Raw genomic sequence first — 14790 nt, 5'->3', positions numbered from 1 at the left:
TATTGAAAACGCTATTGTCCGGTTGAAATATTATTGATTATTTAGACGATAGACAACCTGAGGATTAATGTTAAACATCGTTTGACATGTTTTGACAAACTTTACCGGTACTATTAGGATGTATTCGTCTGCATGTTTTGACCGCCCTGGAGCCAGTGGATTACTGAACATAACGAGTTTTTGGTATATAAAGAGGGACTTTATCGAACAAAACGAACATTTATTGTGTAACAGGGAGTCTTGTTAGTGCAACCATATGAAGATCATCAAAAGGTAAGTGATTAATTTTATCGGCATTTCTGACTCCTCTACTTGGCTGGAAAATGTTTGTATGCTTTTGTAAGAGGGGCGCTGTCATTCAGATAATCGCATTGTTTGCTTACGCCGTAAAGCCTTTTTGAAATCTGACACAGTGGCTGGATTAACAAGAAGTTAATCTTTAAGCCGATGTATAACACTTGTATATTTTATGAATGTTTATTATGAGTATTTCTGAATTTGGCGCTCTGGAATTTCACCGGTGAAAAAGGGTTTAACTTCTTATGGGTAGGAAAAAACATTTCATTTAAATGGTATTAATATTAATTTGCATATATTCCCGTTAATTCCCATGGAAAGTTTCCACCTCTGAATATTCCAACCCTAGATACACAAATTCTTGGGACAAGAAACATTCATTGCCAAATGAAATACTTTTCACAATAATGCATTGAAAGCTCATTATAAGCTGTGAAACCCCTCAGTGAGTACAGTTAAACGCACACAATATGATTGTTGTGGATAATCAGATTAATATAATAGTTATTTTAAGTGTTTACATACTTCGCAAGATGAACAATTTCCCTAAAAATCTTGTTTACATGGACACATCTGAAATCAGGCTACCTGATGGGATTTACCACAGCGACCATGTTCTATTTTGACAAAGTTTGCATGCGAAAACTATTTCTAAGATGCATACTATTTTTCTGAACTCACTTCACTCGCGCATAAGATGGAGGCTTGTGCTACCGGTGTTTGCCCATGCACAGATCAAATATGCCGATTTAAGCTGTTTAGATGCCCTAATAATTTGAAAGATTATTAAAACATCATGGTTTTCTGAACAAAGGCCTGATTGATGGAGTGCTGCAGAGATTGTCCTTTTGGAAGTTTCTCCCATTTCCACAGAGGAACTCTGGAGCTATGTCAGAGTAACCATCGGGTTCTTGGTCACCTCCCTGACCAAGCCCCCCCCCCCCCCCCCCCCCAATTACTCAGTTTGGCCGGGCGGCCAGCTCTAGGAAGAGTCTTGGTGGTTCCAAACTTCTTCCATTTAAGAATGATGGAGGCCACTGTGTAGAGTTCCTCTGTGGAGATGGGAGAACCTTCCAGAAGGACAACCATCTATGCAGCACTCCCCCAATCAGGCTTTTATGGCAGAGTGGCCAGACGGAAGCCATTCCTCAGTAAAAGGCACATGACTTCCTGCTTGGAGTTTGCCAAAAGGCACCTAAAGGACTCTCAGGCCATTAGAAACAAGATTCTCTGGTCTGATGAAACCAAGATTTAACTCTTTGGCCTGAATGCCAAGCGTTACGTCTGGAGGACACCTGGCCTCACTCATCACCTGGCTGATAACTTCCTGACTGATGTCTTGAGATGTTGCTTCAATATATCCACATAACTTTCATTTCTCATGATGCCATGTATTTTGTGAGTGCACCATTCCCTCCTGCAGCAAAGCACCCCCCACAACATGATGCTGCCACGCTGTGCTTCAAAGTTGGGACGGTGTTCTTCAGCTTGCAAGCCTCCCCCTTTTTCCTCCAAACATAATGGCCATTATGGCCAAACAGTTCTAGTTTTGTTTCATCAGACCAGAGGACATTTCTCCAAAAAGTACGATCTTCGTCCCCGTGTGCAGTTGCATACCGGAGTCTGGCTTTTTTATGGCGGTTTTGGAGCAGTGGCTTCTTCCTTGCTGAGCGGCCTTTCAGGTTATGTCGATATAGGACTCGTTTTACTGTGGATATAGATACTTTTGTACCTTTTTCCTCCAGCATCTTCACAAGGTCCTTTGCTGTTGTTCTGGGATTGATTTGCACTTTTCGCAACAAAGTACGGTCATCTCTAGGCGACAGAACACGTCTCCTTCCTGAGCGGTATTACCGCTGTGTGGTCCCATGGTGTTTATACTTGCGTACTATTGTTTGTACAGATGAACGTGGTACCTTCAGGCGTTTCTAAATTGCTCCCAAGGATGAACCAGACTTGGAGGTCTAGAATTTTTTTCCCTGAGGTCTTGCCTGATTTCTTTTGATTTTCCCATGATGTCAACCAAAGAGGCACTGAGTTTGAAGCTAGGCACACCTCCAATTGACTCAAATTATGCCAATTAGCCTATCAGAAGCTTCTAAAGTCATGACATAATTTTCTGGAATTTTCCAAGCTATTTACAGGCACAGCCAACCTGGTGTATGTAAACTTCTGACCCACTGGAATTGTAATATAGTGAATAAGTTAAATAATCTGTCTGTAAACAATTGTTGGAAAAATGACTTGTGTCACGCAAAATAGATGTCCTAACCGACTTGCCAAAACTAGTTTGTTAAGAAGAAATTTGTGGAGTGGTTGAAAAACAAGTTTTAATGACTCCAACCTAAGTGTATGTAAACTTCAACTGTATCTGAAGTACTGTCCACATTTACTTTTTGTCAGACAACAAGATGAGTAGACCTAATGAACAGAAAAAGCACTAGACTATGTCAATCTACTATCCCCCATAGTACAAAAGTTGACCTATTCTATTGCGTGCGAGAAATAAATATTCCAAACATAGTCTGGGACAGTTGTGGGATGCGATAGATCCAAAATGAATACAACCACGAGCATCAAAAAACCTGTTTTAAGCAATGAGCCTGACGCAGCAACAGATGAGAACATTCAGCTTAAAATGTTGATAATGCAGACACGACAGTAGACTATAAGTGTGAATCTTCCATTAACAGGAAAACTATTTGCTCAAAAGTGACCACAAATGCAATTATGCATGTAATGCTTTTATTCCAAAGATGCATTTTAATGGTGAAAATGAACTTTCCCAAACTTGTGCATAGTACGCCAGTTCAACTCAACAGCCATGGTAAAGCTTATTAATGTTCTTCATTTTACAAATGTATTTGGCCACTTTAGTTGTGATACAAACCTTATCAATACATATAGGCCTATGGGCTAAGCTATATGAGGTGTGTGACTATGATTTGAAAAAGCCAACAACAACAAAAAAGCATCTGCTGTTTCTTGCCTTAAGATGGGCATCATTCACAAGTGATAGGCTAATATTGTCACCCATCACACCATTCTTGATTTAATGTTGTCTTTACATATACTAAATAATGTGGGAAATCTGTTTTGATTTAGAATGGACCATTATCATGCACCTGTCTGAAAACGGGCAGCAGGAAAAAACATACATGTCATCCATGCACTTAAATAGCTAATGGAAGACGTTTTTCCGGTGGTTCATTTTCATGGCAGCCAGGTACGCTAAACTCCTGTTGTAAAGAGAAGCAATATGCTTCATATTAGGAAAGTTCAGAAATAAATAGTAGGCCTAGCCTATAGAAAGCTGATGGTATCCTCTTTTTAATAGAGACCATCACTCGGTTTTCTCACGCAATTGCATAGCCTATAGAAATGTTGCGCAACATGAGCTCATGAAGTGTTTGATTAGACTTAAGGGCATTTGCATTGATGTCAGAGTGATTAGAGGGACAATAGAGTGCTGAGTACCAGGCAGTTAGCAAGTTTGGAAAGCTACCAATGACCATCAGCAGCATCAGAGCTTGGAGAAGCCTAATTACCGTGACTAAACGGTCACGTGGAATTTGACTGCCGTCATGACTCGTGACCACCGGTGTGGTAGTAATATGGGTGTGGTAGTAATATGGTCACTAACAGCCCTAACTGGGGCAAGGTTCATCTTCCAACAGGACAAAAACCCTCATCACACAGCCAAGACAATGCAAGAGTGCCTTTGAGAGGCCCAGCCAGAGGCCGGACTTAAAGCCGATCTAACATCTCTGGGGAGACCTGAAAATACCTGTACAGCGACGCTCCCCATTCAACCTGACAGACCTCTCCAAATATAGGTGCACCAAGCTTGTAGCGTCATTCCAAAAAAGACTCAAGGATGTAATCACTGCCAAAGGTGATTCAACAAAGGACTGAGTAAAGGGTCTGAATACTTACGTAAATGTGATATTACAGTTATTTTTATACATTTGCAAAAATGTCTAAAAACCTATTTTTAATTTGTCATTATGGGGTAGTGTGTGTAGATTAATGAGGGAGGGGAAACAATTGAATCTATTTTAGAATAAGGCTGTAACGTAACAATGTGGAAAAAGTCAAGGGGTCTGCATATTTTCCGAATGCACTGCTAAACTAAAAAAAAAGCTTGGTCGACCAACAGCCTATCGACCAAACAATCGGCAGTCGAATAATTAGGGTCAGCCCTAAAACCAGCGCAGACTGGAATCTGAAGATGTTGGGCAAATTATTCTTTATTGAACAAAATAAAATTCTGAAGATTCTGGATCCCTATTTTAACAGTAAAATAACCGCCTAATCGTCAACCCAAAATTCATGTCAATCACTGCATTAGGTTGCACTTTAAAATATCCTGCATTTCTGCATGGACATGTTAGATAAAAACGTATTTCTTGAATACCATCTTAGTAGTATATTACACCTCTTAATAAATGCTGTGGATGACTTTAAGTGATTACTTATTTTTTCTATTGTGTGTCCAAGCTTTTTTTGTTGTTGAAGCGACCAAATCATGGGCTGGTACCACCAACTGAAAAAGTTAGTGGCGCCAATGCCACCTGGGGAAAATGTTAGTAGAAAGCCCTGTATTCCCTTCCCTCTTCCTTTAACAATCAATGGAAAGTGTTTTTTCTGTAAAAGGGAATTATTTATCAATGGGTCAGAGACATGGAAGGATCTATACAGTGAGCCTGAAACAGTATACTTGTTATTTGGCCATTGGCCCAGTTGTACTGCAAGGACTTCTAATTGGTCAACCACAGGCTAAGGCTGGGTTATAAAACTAGATCCTGTACCTTTGTTCTGTGGAGATAATCACAGGAGAGAATCACTGGAAAGCATCACTGAGGACAGGGGAGAATGACCATCTACTTCCAAGCATGATTTGTCCTATTTGAATAGACCTATTTTCCTCCCCGATTTGCTTTGGGGGTCTGTGTTAAAGAATAACATCAACTGCTAACACACTCATCCATATCCAGTCTCTCACCAGAGCCCCACTAAGTATGTCCACAGGATGGTTTTTCAATACTGTCAATAACGTTTAAACTATTTATTTGATTTTTTTTTTAATACATTTGAATAATTTGTAGCTACTTTTAAAGTAAATGCCTATAGAACTTGTACAACACGTTAGGAGATAAAGAACACTGCGCTCTTAATTTCACATGTACGCTTATGGTAGTCCCCAGTCACGTGTTGTTTGTTTACAAGCACACAACGATGAGAGGCCAGAGCCTTGTGATTCACTCACTGTTGTGCAGCATGCGTCAGGTGATTTAATTACAGTTTGGAATTAATAACTAAAATGTTCTGTCTTATAACTATTAAGTTACCTGTCAGAAATGTGCTAAATGCACTGCTGTTGTGCATTTGGTTTGCTAATTTAGTAGCTAGTTAGCTATCTAGCTAAGTGGTTAGCTTCTTTCAAAATCAAGCATTCACTTGGTAACAGCAGAGAATCCACTCCTGGATCAAGAGCCTTACTGGCTATTTGTTTTGTGCATGCAGAAAACTGTGAATAGAATGAGTTACTTGTATACTTTATGTCAGAAACTGTACAAAATGTTTGTAATGCACTCGTTAGCATTCTCTACAGGATTTTACATGTACTTGTTAGCATTGCTAACCTTCGGATTACAGCGTATTAGTGGGTTTTGAAAACAGCGGCACTTGTGTTTAGTGCTGGTATTACCGAATATCCCAGTACGGCGTAACACAAGGTCGGTATGACAATCTGGATACTGCCCAAGCCATAGATTTCAAGTAGATTCAAGTCAACATTCACTGTCTTCTTGGTAAGCAACTACAGTGTAGATTTGGCCTTGCGTTTTAGGTTATTGCCCTGCTGAAAGGTGAATTAATCTCCCAGTATCTGGTGGAAAGCAGGCTGAAGCAGGTTTTCCTCTAGGATTTTGCCTGTGCTCAGCTCTATTCCATTTATTTTTTATCCTGAAAAACTCCCCAGTCCTTAATGATTACAAGCATTCCCATAACATGATGCAGCCACCACTATGCTTGAAAATATGGAGAGTGCTACTCAGTAATGTGTTGTAGTTGCCCTAAAAATAACGCTTTGTATTCAGGACAAAATGTTCATTACATTGACACATTTTTTGCAGTATTACATTGGTGCCCTGTTGCAAACAAAATGCATATTTTGTATTCTGTCCAGGCTTCCTTCTTTTCTCTCTGTCAATTAGGTTAGTAGTGTGGAGTAACTACAATGTTGTTGATCCATGCTGATCCATCAGTTGTTTTCTCTAATCACAGCCATTAAACTCCAATGGTTTTTAAATCACTTTGGCTTCTTGGTAAAATCCCTGAGAGGTTTCCTTCCTCTCCAAAAACTGAGTTAGAAAGGACGCCTGTATCTTTGTAGTGACTGGGTGTATTGATACACCATCCAAAGTGTAATTAATAACTTCACCATGCTCAAAGGGATATTCAATGTATTTTTTTTTTTACTCATCTACCAATAGGTGCCCTACATTGCGAAGCATTGGAAAACCTCCCTGGTTTTGTGGGTTGAATCTGTGTTTGATATGTTCTGCTAGACTGAGGAACCTTACAGATTCATTTCTTATGAATTTATAAAAAAAAATTTTTTTAAAACAGGATATCACTTTGACATTATTACTCTGGTCACCCCTAAAGCCAACTCCTCCTTTGGTCGTCTCTCCTTCCAGTTCTCTGCTGCCAATGACTGGAACGAACTACAAAAATCTCTGAAACTGGAAACACTTATCTCCCTCACTAGCTTTAAGCACCAGCTGTCAGAGCAGCTCACAGATCACTGCACCTGTACATAGCCCATCTATAATTTAGCCCAAACTACTACCTCTTCCCCTACAGTATTTATTTATTTTATTTATTTTGCTCCTTTGCACCATATTATTTAGATTTGAACTTTGAACTTTCTTCAAACTACAAATCTACCATTCCAGTGTTTTTCTTGCTATACTTTATTTACTTTGCCACCATGGCATTTTTTTGCCTTTACCTCCCTTATCTCACATCATTTGCTCACATTGTATATAGTCTTATTTCTTTCTACTGTATTATTGACTGTATGTTGTTTATTCCATGTGTAACTCTGTGTTGTTGTATGCTGTCGAACTGCTTTGCTTTATCTTGGCCAGGTCGCAATTGTAAATGAGAACTTGTTCTCAACTTGCCTACCTGGTTAAATAAAGGTGAAATAAAAAATAAATAAATAAAATTATGGGGTAGTGTCTGTAGGCCAGTGACAAAATATTTATATTTAATCCATTTTAAATGTTTTCCACCTCTTCCCACCCTGCATAGCAACACAGGTTGGTTTGCAGTACCGTGAATGTGTACCTAATAAACTGGCCCCTGAGTGTATATTTTGTATGTATGTGTTAGGCTTTACCTGAGATTAGGCTTTACCTGAGATTATTCTTTACAGAGTCAAGTATATTTATCCAGACCTCAATTGTTCCTTGACTAGCACCATTCATTCTCACCGTCGATAATTCTAATGTTATAACTTTAACTGTATTCACTAGCGATTTGAGAGAGTTGGCTATTTGCCATCTAAGAGCCAACATCTTTTTTGCGGCAGTGTTGCCTGCCAGCAATAATTGTCTCAGAGATTCAAGGAGCTGTCATCGTTAAATAACACAGAAGATGCAACACATTTAAAATGTACATTCATGCACTTCGTCCCAGAAGCATTTAACTGCATGGCACTCCTACATCATATGAAGGAATGTGCCTACCTGATTTAGGGGACACAGTGAAGAGTTGGGAGTTAGGGCAAATTTCATCATAAAACTTTTCCTTGGTGTTAAATACAGTCTGAACAAACTTTAAATGTATAAATTGATGATTCGGATTACAGGACGCCAAGGTCATATTTTCCCATATTCTGTTCCAGTTAAAGGGTTGTTCAGATTCACTTAGATCTGTGGACCACTTTTTTAATGACTAGCTCAGAATATGAGGGTACGGATTCCACATTTGGACCATTGGGGGGATGCAAAGCATAATTATGAAATAATGGAGTATGTGCATGCCATTTTGATTCCCAGTTATCAGCACTTGAACGCACTCATGACTCATTATATATGCACCAAAAGTACAATCTGTTTGTCTGAAGTGCCTTGTGAAAGCCTAACACTAAGATCGCATTTTATAACTTAGCAAAACATTTTGGCAATAGAATAAGCTTTTAAATGATGCCCACCTGACCCAGATTGGGATTTATAATAGAACATTTTTGGATTGCATAAACAACAACAGTTATTTTGTGATGGGCTGGGCTCCAAACAATAAAATACAAGTGTGCATGCTTCAGTTCCTCAATCGCAAAGCTAGGAGAGCCTAATTGTTTGTTCTTGTTGTACCTACCCCAAAATTTGAAGGAATATTCTTAATTTGTTACTGAATGTATCCAGAGTACTTTCAGATTTCATTACTGGCAAATGCTGTGAAAAGTACAGTAAATGTAAAATGCACATCCAATTAAAAATGTAATGTTTGGATTCAGTCTTGTATCAGGTGAACTGTTGTGTCCTCACCTTTGGTCTGACAATGTCCCCATAATCTCCAAAGTGTTCTCATGCATTTGCTTTTTATATTTATTCTGTTAGAAACATTTCAATTCGGCCATAAGAAGGCTAAGATGGTAATCATGTTTAGAACGTCTTGTGCTTTTTCTGCCCATGTGATGAAAATGAATCTCTGGCCATGACTTAAATAGCCTACTTGCCCTGCGTCAAGGCATTGAAATAGCCATATTGTTTCAGTGACCCAACAGGCTACTACTACTACTACAGCTCTCTGAATACCATTTTCTCTCTGAATTCCATTTTAAGCCAGCTGAGACCATTACTTAAAAGGACTTTATGAGAATGTATTCTACCTCTAAGCAGTAGATTCTAGTCAGAGAGAAGAGTGGCTTAGAATGCCTAGCCTGATGACTTACCCTGGGTTTGCTTGTCACGTAGGTAATGGTTCTTCCCCCTTTATCCTGTTGACAAATAGATACATATAATGACCAAATCTGTGTGATTGACATTTAACAGCCACTGATTCTCACTTTTGTATTTTAAGCAATAAGAGTCAGGGCTGATGATCTGCTTCTGAGATCTAAACCTGCTAACATAAATAGTCAAGTTCTCCAGTTTGGAGGACTCCATGGTTCCCTGACAACTCAACTGCATTGAATAACTAACACAAGCCATCTTCAACTTGTCATGCATACCACCGCCACCCAGTGTAGCACATTACCAGTGCTGTAGGTCAAATTGCAATGCACCAGACAGTGACATGACTGAGTTATTTGTATGCAATCAGTTTCTGTAAATGTGTCAATACTTCAAACATTGCTTATGCTGCATCTTGTATGCATAATGAAAAATGTATGCCATGTGAGGTTATGACCACTGGTCTGTTCGACCAAACTCCATCTCATAAAATTAGTCATTACTCCAAACGAACTTGTAGAGAACCAGTTATCATCCATCAGAAATTCTCTAGACACATAACAGTTGCATTTGACAGCTACATTCTTATGTATGAAAACGCTAGATTTGAAAATAGGTTACATTTTATATGGATACAGCGAACTGTAGGGATGTGACAGGCCGGTGCACTGCAGAGAGATCCATCCAAGTCACACTTTTATGAAGACACCAGTCAGAATAATATTTGGTTTGTCGTGGTATCTAACAATAATTACTGTACACTGGCAACTTAAATAGTTGCCCTTGAAGAACAAGCAAGCCTCAACCACTGTTTTTGAACTGCCACTGTTGCAAGTCACTCGTATGTGGCCTGAGAACAGACGTTCGAGAGAAGTAGACTGACCTCAACCCTCATTTAGTTAGTTTACGAACGTTACTAGCTAACTATTCTATTGATTGATGCAAGGGGTGTAAAAATTGGAAATGTCCAACAGATATCTTCTCGATTCGACATTTAGAAATTGTGAAAAAGGCCAGCCAGACTCTTTATTTCGCCATTTTTGTTCTAACGTTAGGCGAGTAGAAATAAATAGATGCTTTGCTTGTTTGTTTCTAGTGTATTGAGCATCACATCCAATATATTAACAGATTTGGCAGCTAACAGTAGCTGTTCTGTGAAACAGCAAGTGTTGTTGTTAGCTAGCCAACTCGTAGTGTGAGGCTAACAGTTAACTTATCTGTTTAGAACCAGGCTCGGTGGTACTAGTAACGTTAGCTTGTTGATAAGCACACCGACGGGTTATTTCAGTCTTCTGTTAGCTAAATGCAAACATTATCAAAAGTAAAATCATGCGTATTTGGGAACATTAGCTAGCAGTTTGTATGTTTTTGTTGTTGGTAAGAATGGTTCCATTTAGCAAACAGGTAGCTAGCGTTCTGGAAAGCAGTTTAATGACGCATGTTGTTTGTGACCCTCTTCGCTGAGCCAGCTGACTGATCCATAAACAAGCCAAATGTGCGCCGCTATCTAGCATTGGATAACACATTTCATAACTAGATAAATTAGCTGGCGAATCATTTTACTTTTACCCTACTTACCTGTGAGATGTCTTAACTTTAAATGCGACTACCTACGTGTTTAGCCAACACAGTGTGTTATCAATATTTGCTAAGTGTATGTGGTGGCTTATTAATTGTTTCGATTATTTTCTTCTCCAGCTCACTTTTAGACTTGTACTTCTATCTTGCAAAATGGCGGCCTTTCCTGCATTTACCATTAAACTCTCGGAAACAGGGGATTGGGGGTGTGACCGTCGAGGATGTTTTTTTTAATTGAAGTTAATGTTGGACCAAACAACGTTAGCTAAATATTTTTTGTAAGCTTTTTCTAAATGTGCGTTATATTTAACAATTTTTCTTGCGTTTTCGGGGCGCCTTTAGACCCATTTAGAATAACAAGTGTCCCATCTGTCAAAACATGGTAAGTTCTATATCCTTTCTCATGGGAGGATGTTATGTATTCATTCAGTTATTTTATAGCTCGATTGTCACCTGCAAAGTTATTGCGTTGCCATTCAATATATGTTGATCAGTGCATTTTGATGTAAGTTGCCTCTTCGCCAGGTCTAAGGGAAAAACTACATTTTGAGCAGCATGTGAAACGAATTCTGAGAAGTCTGTTGTTCAACACCGTCTGAAACAAGCATTACACAGATGTTCATGTTTCTCAGCTGATAGTTCTCAGGTTTTGACAGCTGGCTGATCCTGCCCCATTATCTGCTTTTAGAGAAGTTGATGATGAGTATGACATCTCCTTTCCAAGGCCCAGGAACCTCCGATTCAAACTAGACAGCTCTGAAATCGTTATGTCAAAATACCTTTGTTACTGAGCAACTGTCTTCATTTAGTCCCATTGAGGCCGATATTCAAATAAAGGTCTAAATACAAATGTACACGCAATCGAAATAATGCCTATTCACTCACATCCCAATGATCCCGGATAGCACTAACCATACTGCCATGCACAGGTCGGAAGTCTACAACAGCAATACATTGTACATTGTAGGTGCCGAATAGTGTTTTTTTTCCCCCTGTTGCATGTTAAACCTTTTTTTTAATCCTTTTTTGGAAGTACATACCGGCCGACACGGGAGTAAATTTAGACAGTTGCTCATTGAAACCCTACATTTGGTCAATACAGAACGTATTTTTACATAACGCTTGCAGAGCTGTCTAATTGCAGTTTGAATCTGAGTTTCATGTTAGAGACGAGACACTCATCGCTGACTTCTCTGAAGCACAGATACTGGGTATGTGGTTCAAGTTTTATTAGAGGATATGCATACATCGTCCAACGAAATGCATACTTACAGGTTCCTTCTCAACAATGCAACAATACAAAATAGTAAAAAAAAAATAAGAATACGAACAAAGTAAATGGCAGTAGAATAACATTTTTAGCATAAGTATAATACAGGAAGGCACAATCTATAGTACAATATTTACACGTGTAAGCAGTTGTGATGTTTGCTAACGTGCGGGGAATCAGAGCAGGTGGTCAGTCTAGTTCAAGTGTTCAGCAGTCTGATGGCTTGTAGATATAAACTCTCGAAACGATCCTATGGCAAATGTATTAACGTATCGTTCTTCAACCTAACAATTTACTTTGTGTAATAAGTCCTCCGGGCCACAAGGCGAAGTAGCCTGTTAGGTTGAATAGTAACTCTAGAACAACACGTTTTCGTACCATTAATTTAGATATTGTTGGTTTGTGGTGGGCCGTGCATTGTATCTCGGATTTGGAATTTGCTTTAACATTAGAGGTGCAGACTACGCTGTAGTGTGAACATGTCTGGGGCGTTAGCAAGGGTACTGTTTTATCCCACATTAGCGTATAATGTTGTCATGGAAAAAGTATCCTCAAGACGGTGGTTCAATCGCGTGGATCAGACTATCATTCTAGGAGCCCTGCCTTTCAAATCAATGACTAATGAGGTAACGTTAGCTAGCTAATTAATGTTTGTTTCGTGAACTCCAGTCCAGTCTTCTACTTGTAGCTGGCATGCACGAGCTACTGATTTTCTAATGTTAAAAAAACATTGCCATCAACATTATTTTCTTCTTCCAGCTGGTGCAGACAGAAAATGTCAGGGGGGTAATAACCATGAACGAGGAATATGAAACAAAATACTTCTGCAACTCAGCTGAGGTGAGCTGATGATTTACTTCCTATGAAAATCAATGGCCGTCCTCTTGGAGAGAGGTGTGGAATATTATTTCAGTCCAGCTCCATAGTCTACCGACTTGGCTGCTCATCATCAGGACCTTGATAAACTGATTCAGGTGTGGTAGAGCAGAGTTAGAACAAAAGCCTGTCTAGGTGGGTTGGCCCTTCTCTATCCATTGGTACAGTAGTTTAATTGCCACAAATAAATACAGAACCTTGAATTTAAAAACGGTAGCTTCGTGGTGCTCTTGTACGCAAGGTCCGGGGAATGTCCTGTATGTCAAACATTGCTTGTTGTGAGTTTTATAATAGCAAATGTGAATTTGTATTAGAAACGGCTTTGTTCCGAAACAGGAGTGGAAAGCCGAGGGGGTGGAGCAGCTGCGACTCAGCACAGTGGACCTGACCGGTGTGCCCAGTCTAGAGAACCTGCACAGAGGAGTGGAGTTTGCACTCAGTCACCGGGAAAAGGGCTCCAGTGTGTATGTCCACTGTAAAGCTGGACGCTGTCGCAGTGCTACACTAGCTGCTGCATACATCATACGGGTGAGTCGGTGGCTTTGGCCAGCAAACGACAGTCTTTGCTATCCATCGATTGCCACTGCTGGCTATCCTGATCATCACTAGTACTGAATTAGTTGTATCTACCTGACTTGTACATCAGTTTGTTGGTCTGTTTACAGATACACTGCTGGAGTCCAGAGGAAGCATGTCAGATGTTGGCCTCTGTCCGACCACATGTAATAATTCGTTCTTCACAGCTGGAGATGCTTCGGCGGTACCATCAGCAAGTCTGTGGCGGGGATTCCATTTAAGAGTGAGGCTGCCAGCATACTTATTGCACTTCTACAGAAACTATCAAATTAGCGTTTGTCAAGACAAACAATATGCTGCTTGAAGGGATTTTTGACCTTGAGCTCATTCTTTTACATAGTTTTGTTACTCAACTGGATCAAGTGTATATTGTATAATTCAAGTGTCATCACAGCTCATCAGAACATGGGGTATAATAAATTGCCATCCTCATCAAAGTACTGACGGCTGGGTGAAGGGGGTGTATTTAAAAGCATGTTTCCAGAGATTTTTTTTTCTTAATTAGGACATTTGATTACAATTTCTATGTTAAGAAAATGTGATATTTTCATTGTTACTAATTTCACAGATTGTTTGATAGTATTCTATATGGGTTGTAAAGACATATTGGAAAAGAATGACATTATTATAGAAGGATAGCTATTGATACTTAATCCATTGAAACATAACCGGAGTGAACACGGGGCCTAATTGTCTGGAAAGCCCATGTTGAAATGAGCGTTTGAATCAGGAAAGTTTACTCTCACAACCTCTACCAACCAGAATGTTGAATAAAGTGATATGTTAACATACTTTAGCGGTTGTCTGTGCAGTAGGAATGTGAGACAATATCCACAGGAAAGTAAATAATTATGCCGAAACAAAAATATAAAATGCAACTTGTAAAATGTTGGTCCCATTTTTCATGAGCTGAAATGAAAGATCCCAGAAATGTTCCATATGCACAAAAAGCTTATTTTTATAAAATTGTGTGCACAAATTGGTTTATGTTCCTGTTAGTGAGCATTTCTCCTTTGCCAAGCTAATCCATCCATCTGACAGGTGTGGCATATCAAGAAGCTGACTAAACAGTGTGATCATTACACAGGTGCACCTTGTGCTGAGGACAAAAGGCCACTCTGAAATGTGCAGTTGTCACAACACAATGCCATAGATGTCTCAAGTTTTGAGGGAACGTGCAATTGGCATGCTGACTGCAGGAATGTCCATCAGAGCTGTTACAAG

At 39.4% G+C, this 14790-nt stretch overlaps 2 protein-coding genes across 28 annotated transcripts in view; one reads left to right on the top strand and one right to left on the bottom strand.

Moving 5' to 3' along the window:
• The window catches only part of LOC115167537 (CUGBP Elav-like family member 1), a 55667-nt gene extending 44629 nt beyond the window's left edge, over positions 1–11038 (bottom strand). For 10 of the 26 annotated variants that reach the window (XM_029722032.1, XM_029722033.1, XM_029722035.1 and 7 more), the window contains exons 1-2: positions 10845–10996; positions 9266–9310 (exon numbers count right to left, since the gene is read on the bottom strand). The gene's annotated coding sequence lies outside the window, so the exon portion shown is untranslated. Of the gene's footprint in view, positions 1–9265; positions 9311–10844 lie in introns of all 26 variants that reach the window. The other 16 variants (XM_029722042.1, XM_029722039.1, XM_029722040.1 and 13 more) reach the window with 4 other exon arrangements.
• Positions 11039–11113: 75 nt separating this feature from the next.
• ptpmt1 (protein tyrosine phosphatase mitochondrial 1) lies at positions 11114–14453 on the top strand. 2 transcript variants are annotated; one of them, XM_029722065.1, is made up of 4 exons: positions 11114–11226; positions 12874–12954; positions 13327–13518; positions 13656–14453. In XM_029722065.1, exons 1-4 carry the CDS (start codon positions 11224–11226, stop codon positions 13785–13787), a joined length of 408 nt encoding a protein of 135 aa, XP_029577925.1. In that variant the 5' UTR covers positions 11114–11223; the 3' UTR covers positions 13788–14453. The 2 variants fall into 2 exon arrangements, with proteins under 2 accessions (XP_029577925.1, XP_029577923.1); XM_029722063.1 differs by lacking the exon at positions 11114–11226 and adding an exon at positions 12452–12740.
• The last annotated feature ends 337 nt before the right edge of the window (positions 14454–14790 follow it).

This window comes from Salmo trutta, chromosome 29 (genome assembly GCF_901001165.1).
Source record: "Salmo trutta chromosome 29, fSalTru1.1, whole genome shotgun sequence".
NCBI classification, from domain to species: Eukaryota; Metazoa; Chordata; class Actinopteri; order Salmoniformes; family Salmonidae; genus Salmo; species Salmo trutta.
This window is presented reverse-complemented; position numbering and strand designations above follow the sequence as displayed.

Coding starts and splice junctions, on each gene's coding strand:
- ptpmt1 (XM_029722063.1), top strand. CDS start 12,594: ATGTCTGGGGCGTTAGCAAGGGTACTGTTTTATCCCACATTAGCGTAT. Junction 12,741..12,873: donor TCAAATCAATGACTAATGAG/GTAACGTTAGCT, acceptor TTCTTCTTCCAG/CTGGTGCAGACAGAAAATGT. Junction 13,519..13,655: donor CTGCTGCATACATCATACGG/GTGAGTCGGTGG, acceptor GTCTGTTTACAG/ATACACTGCTGGAGTCCAGA.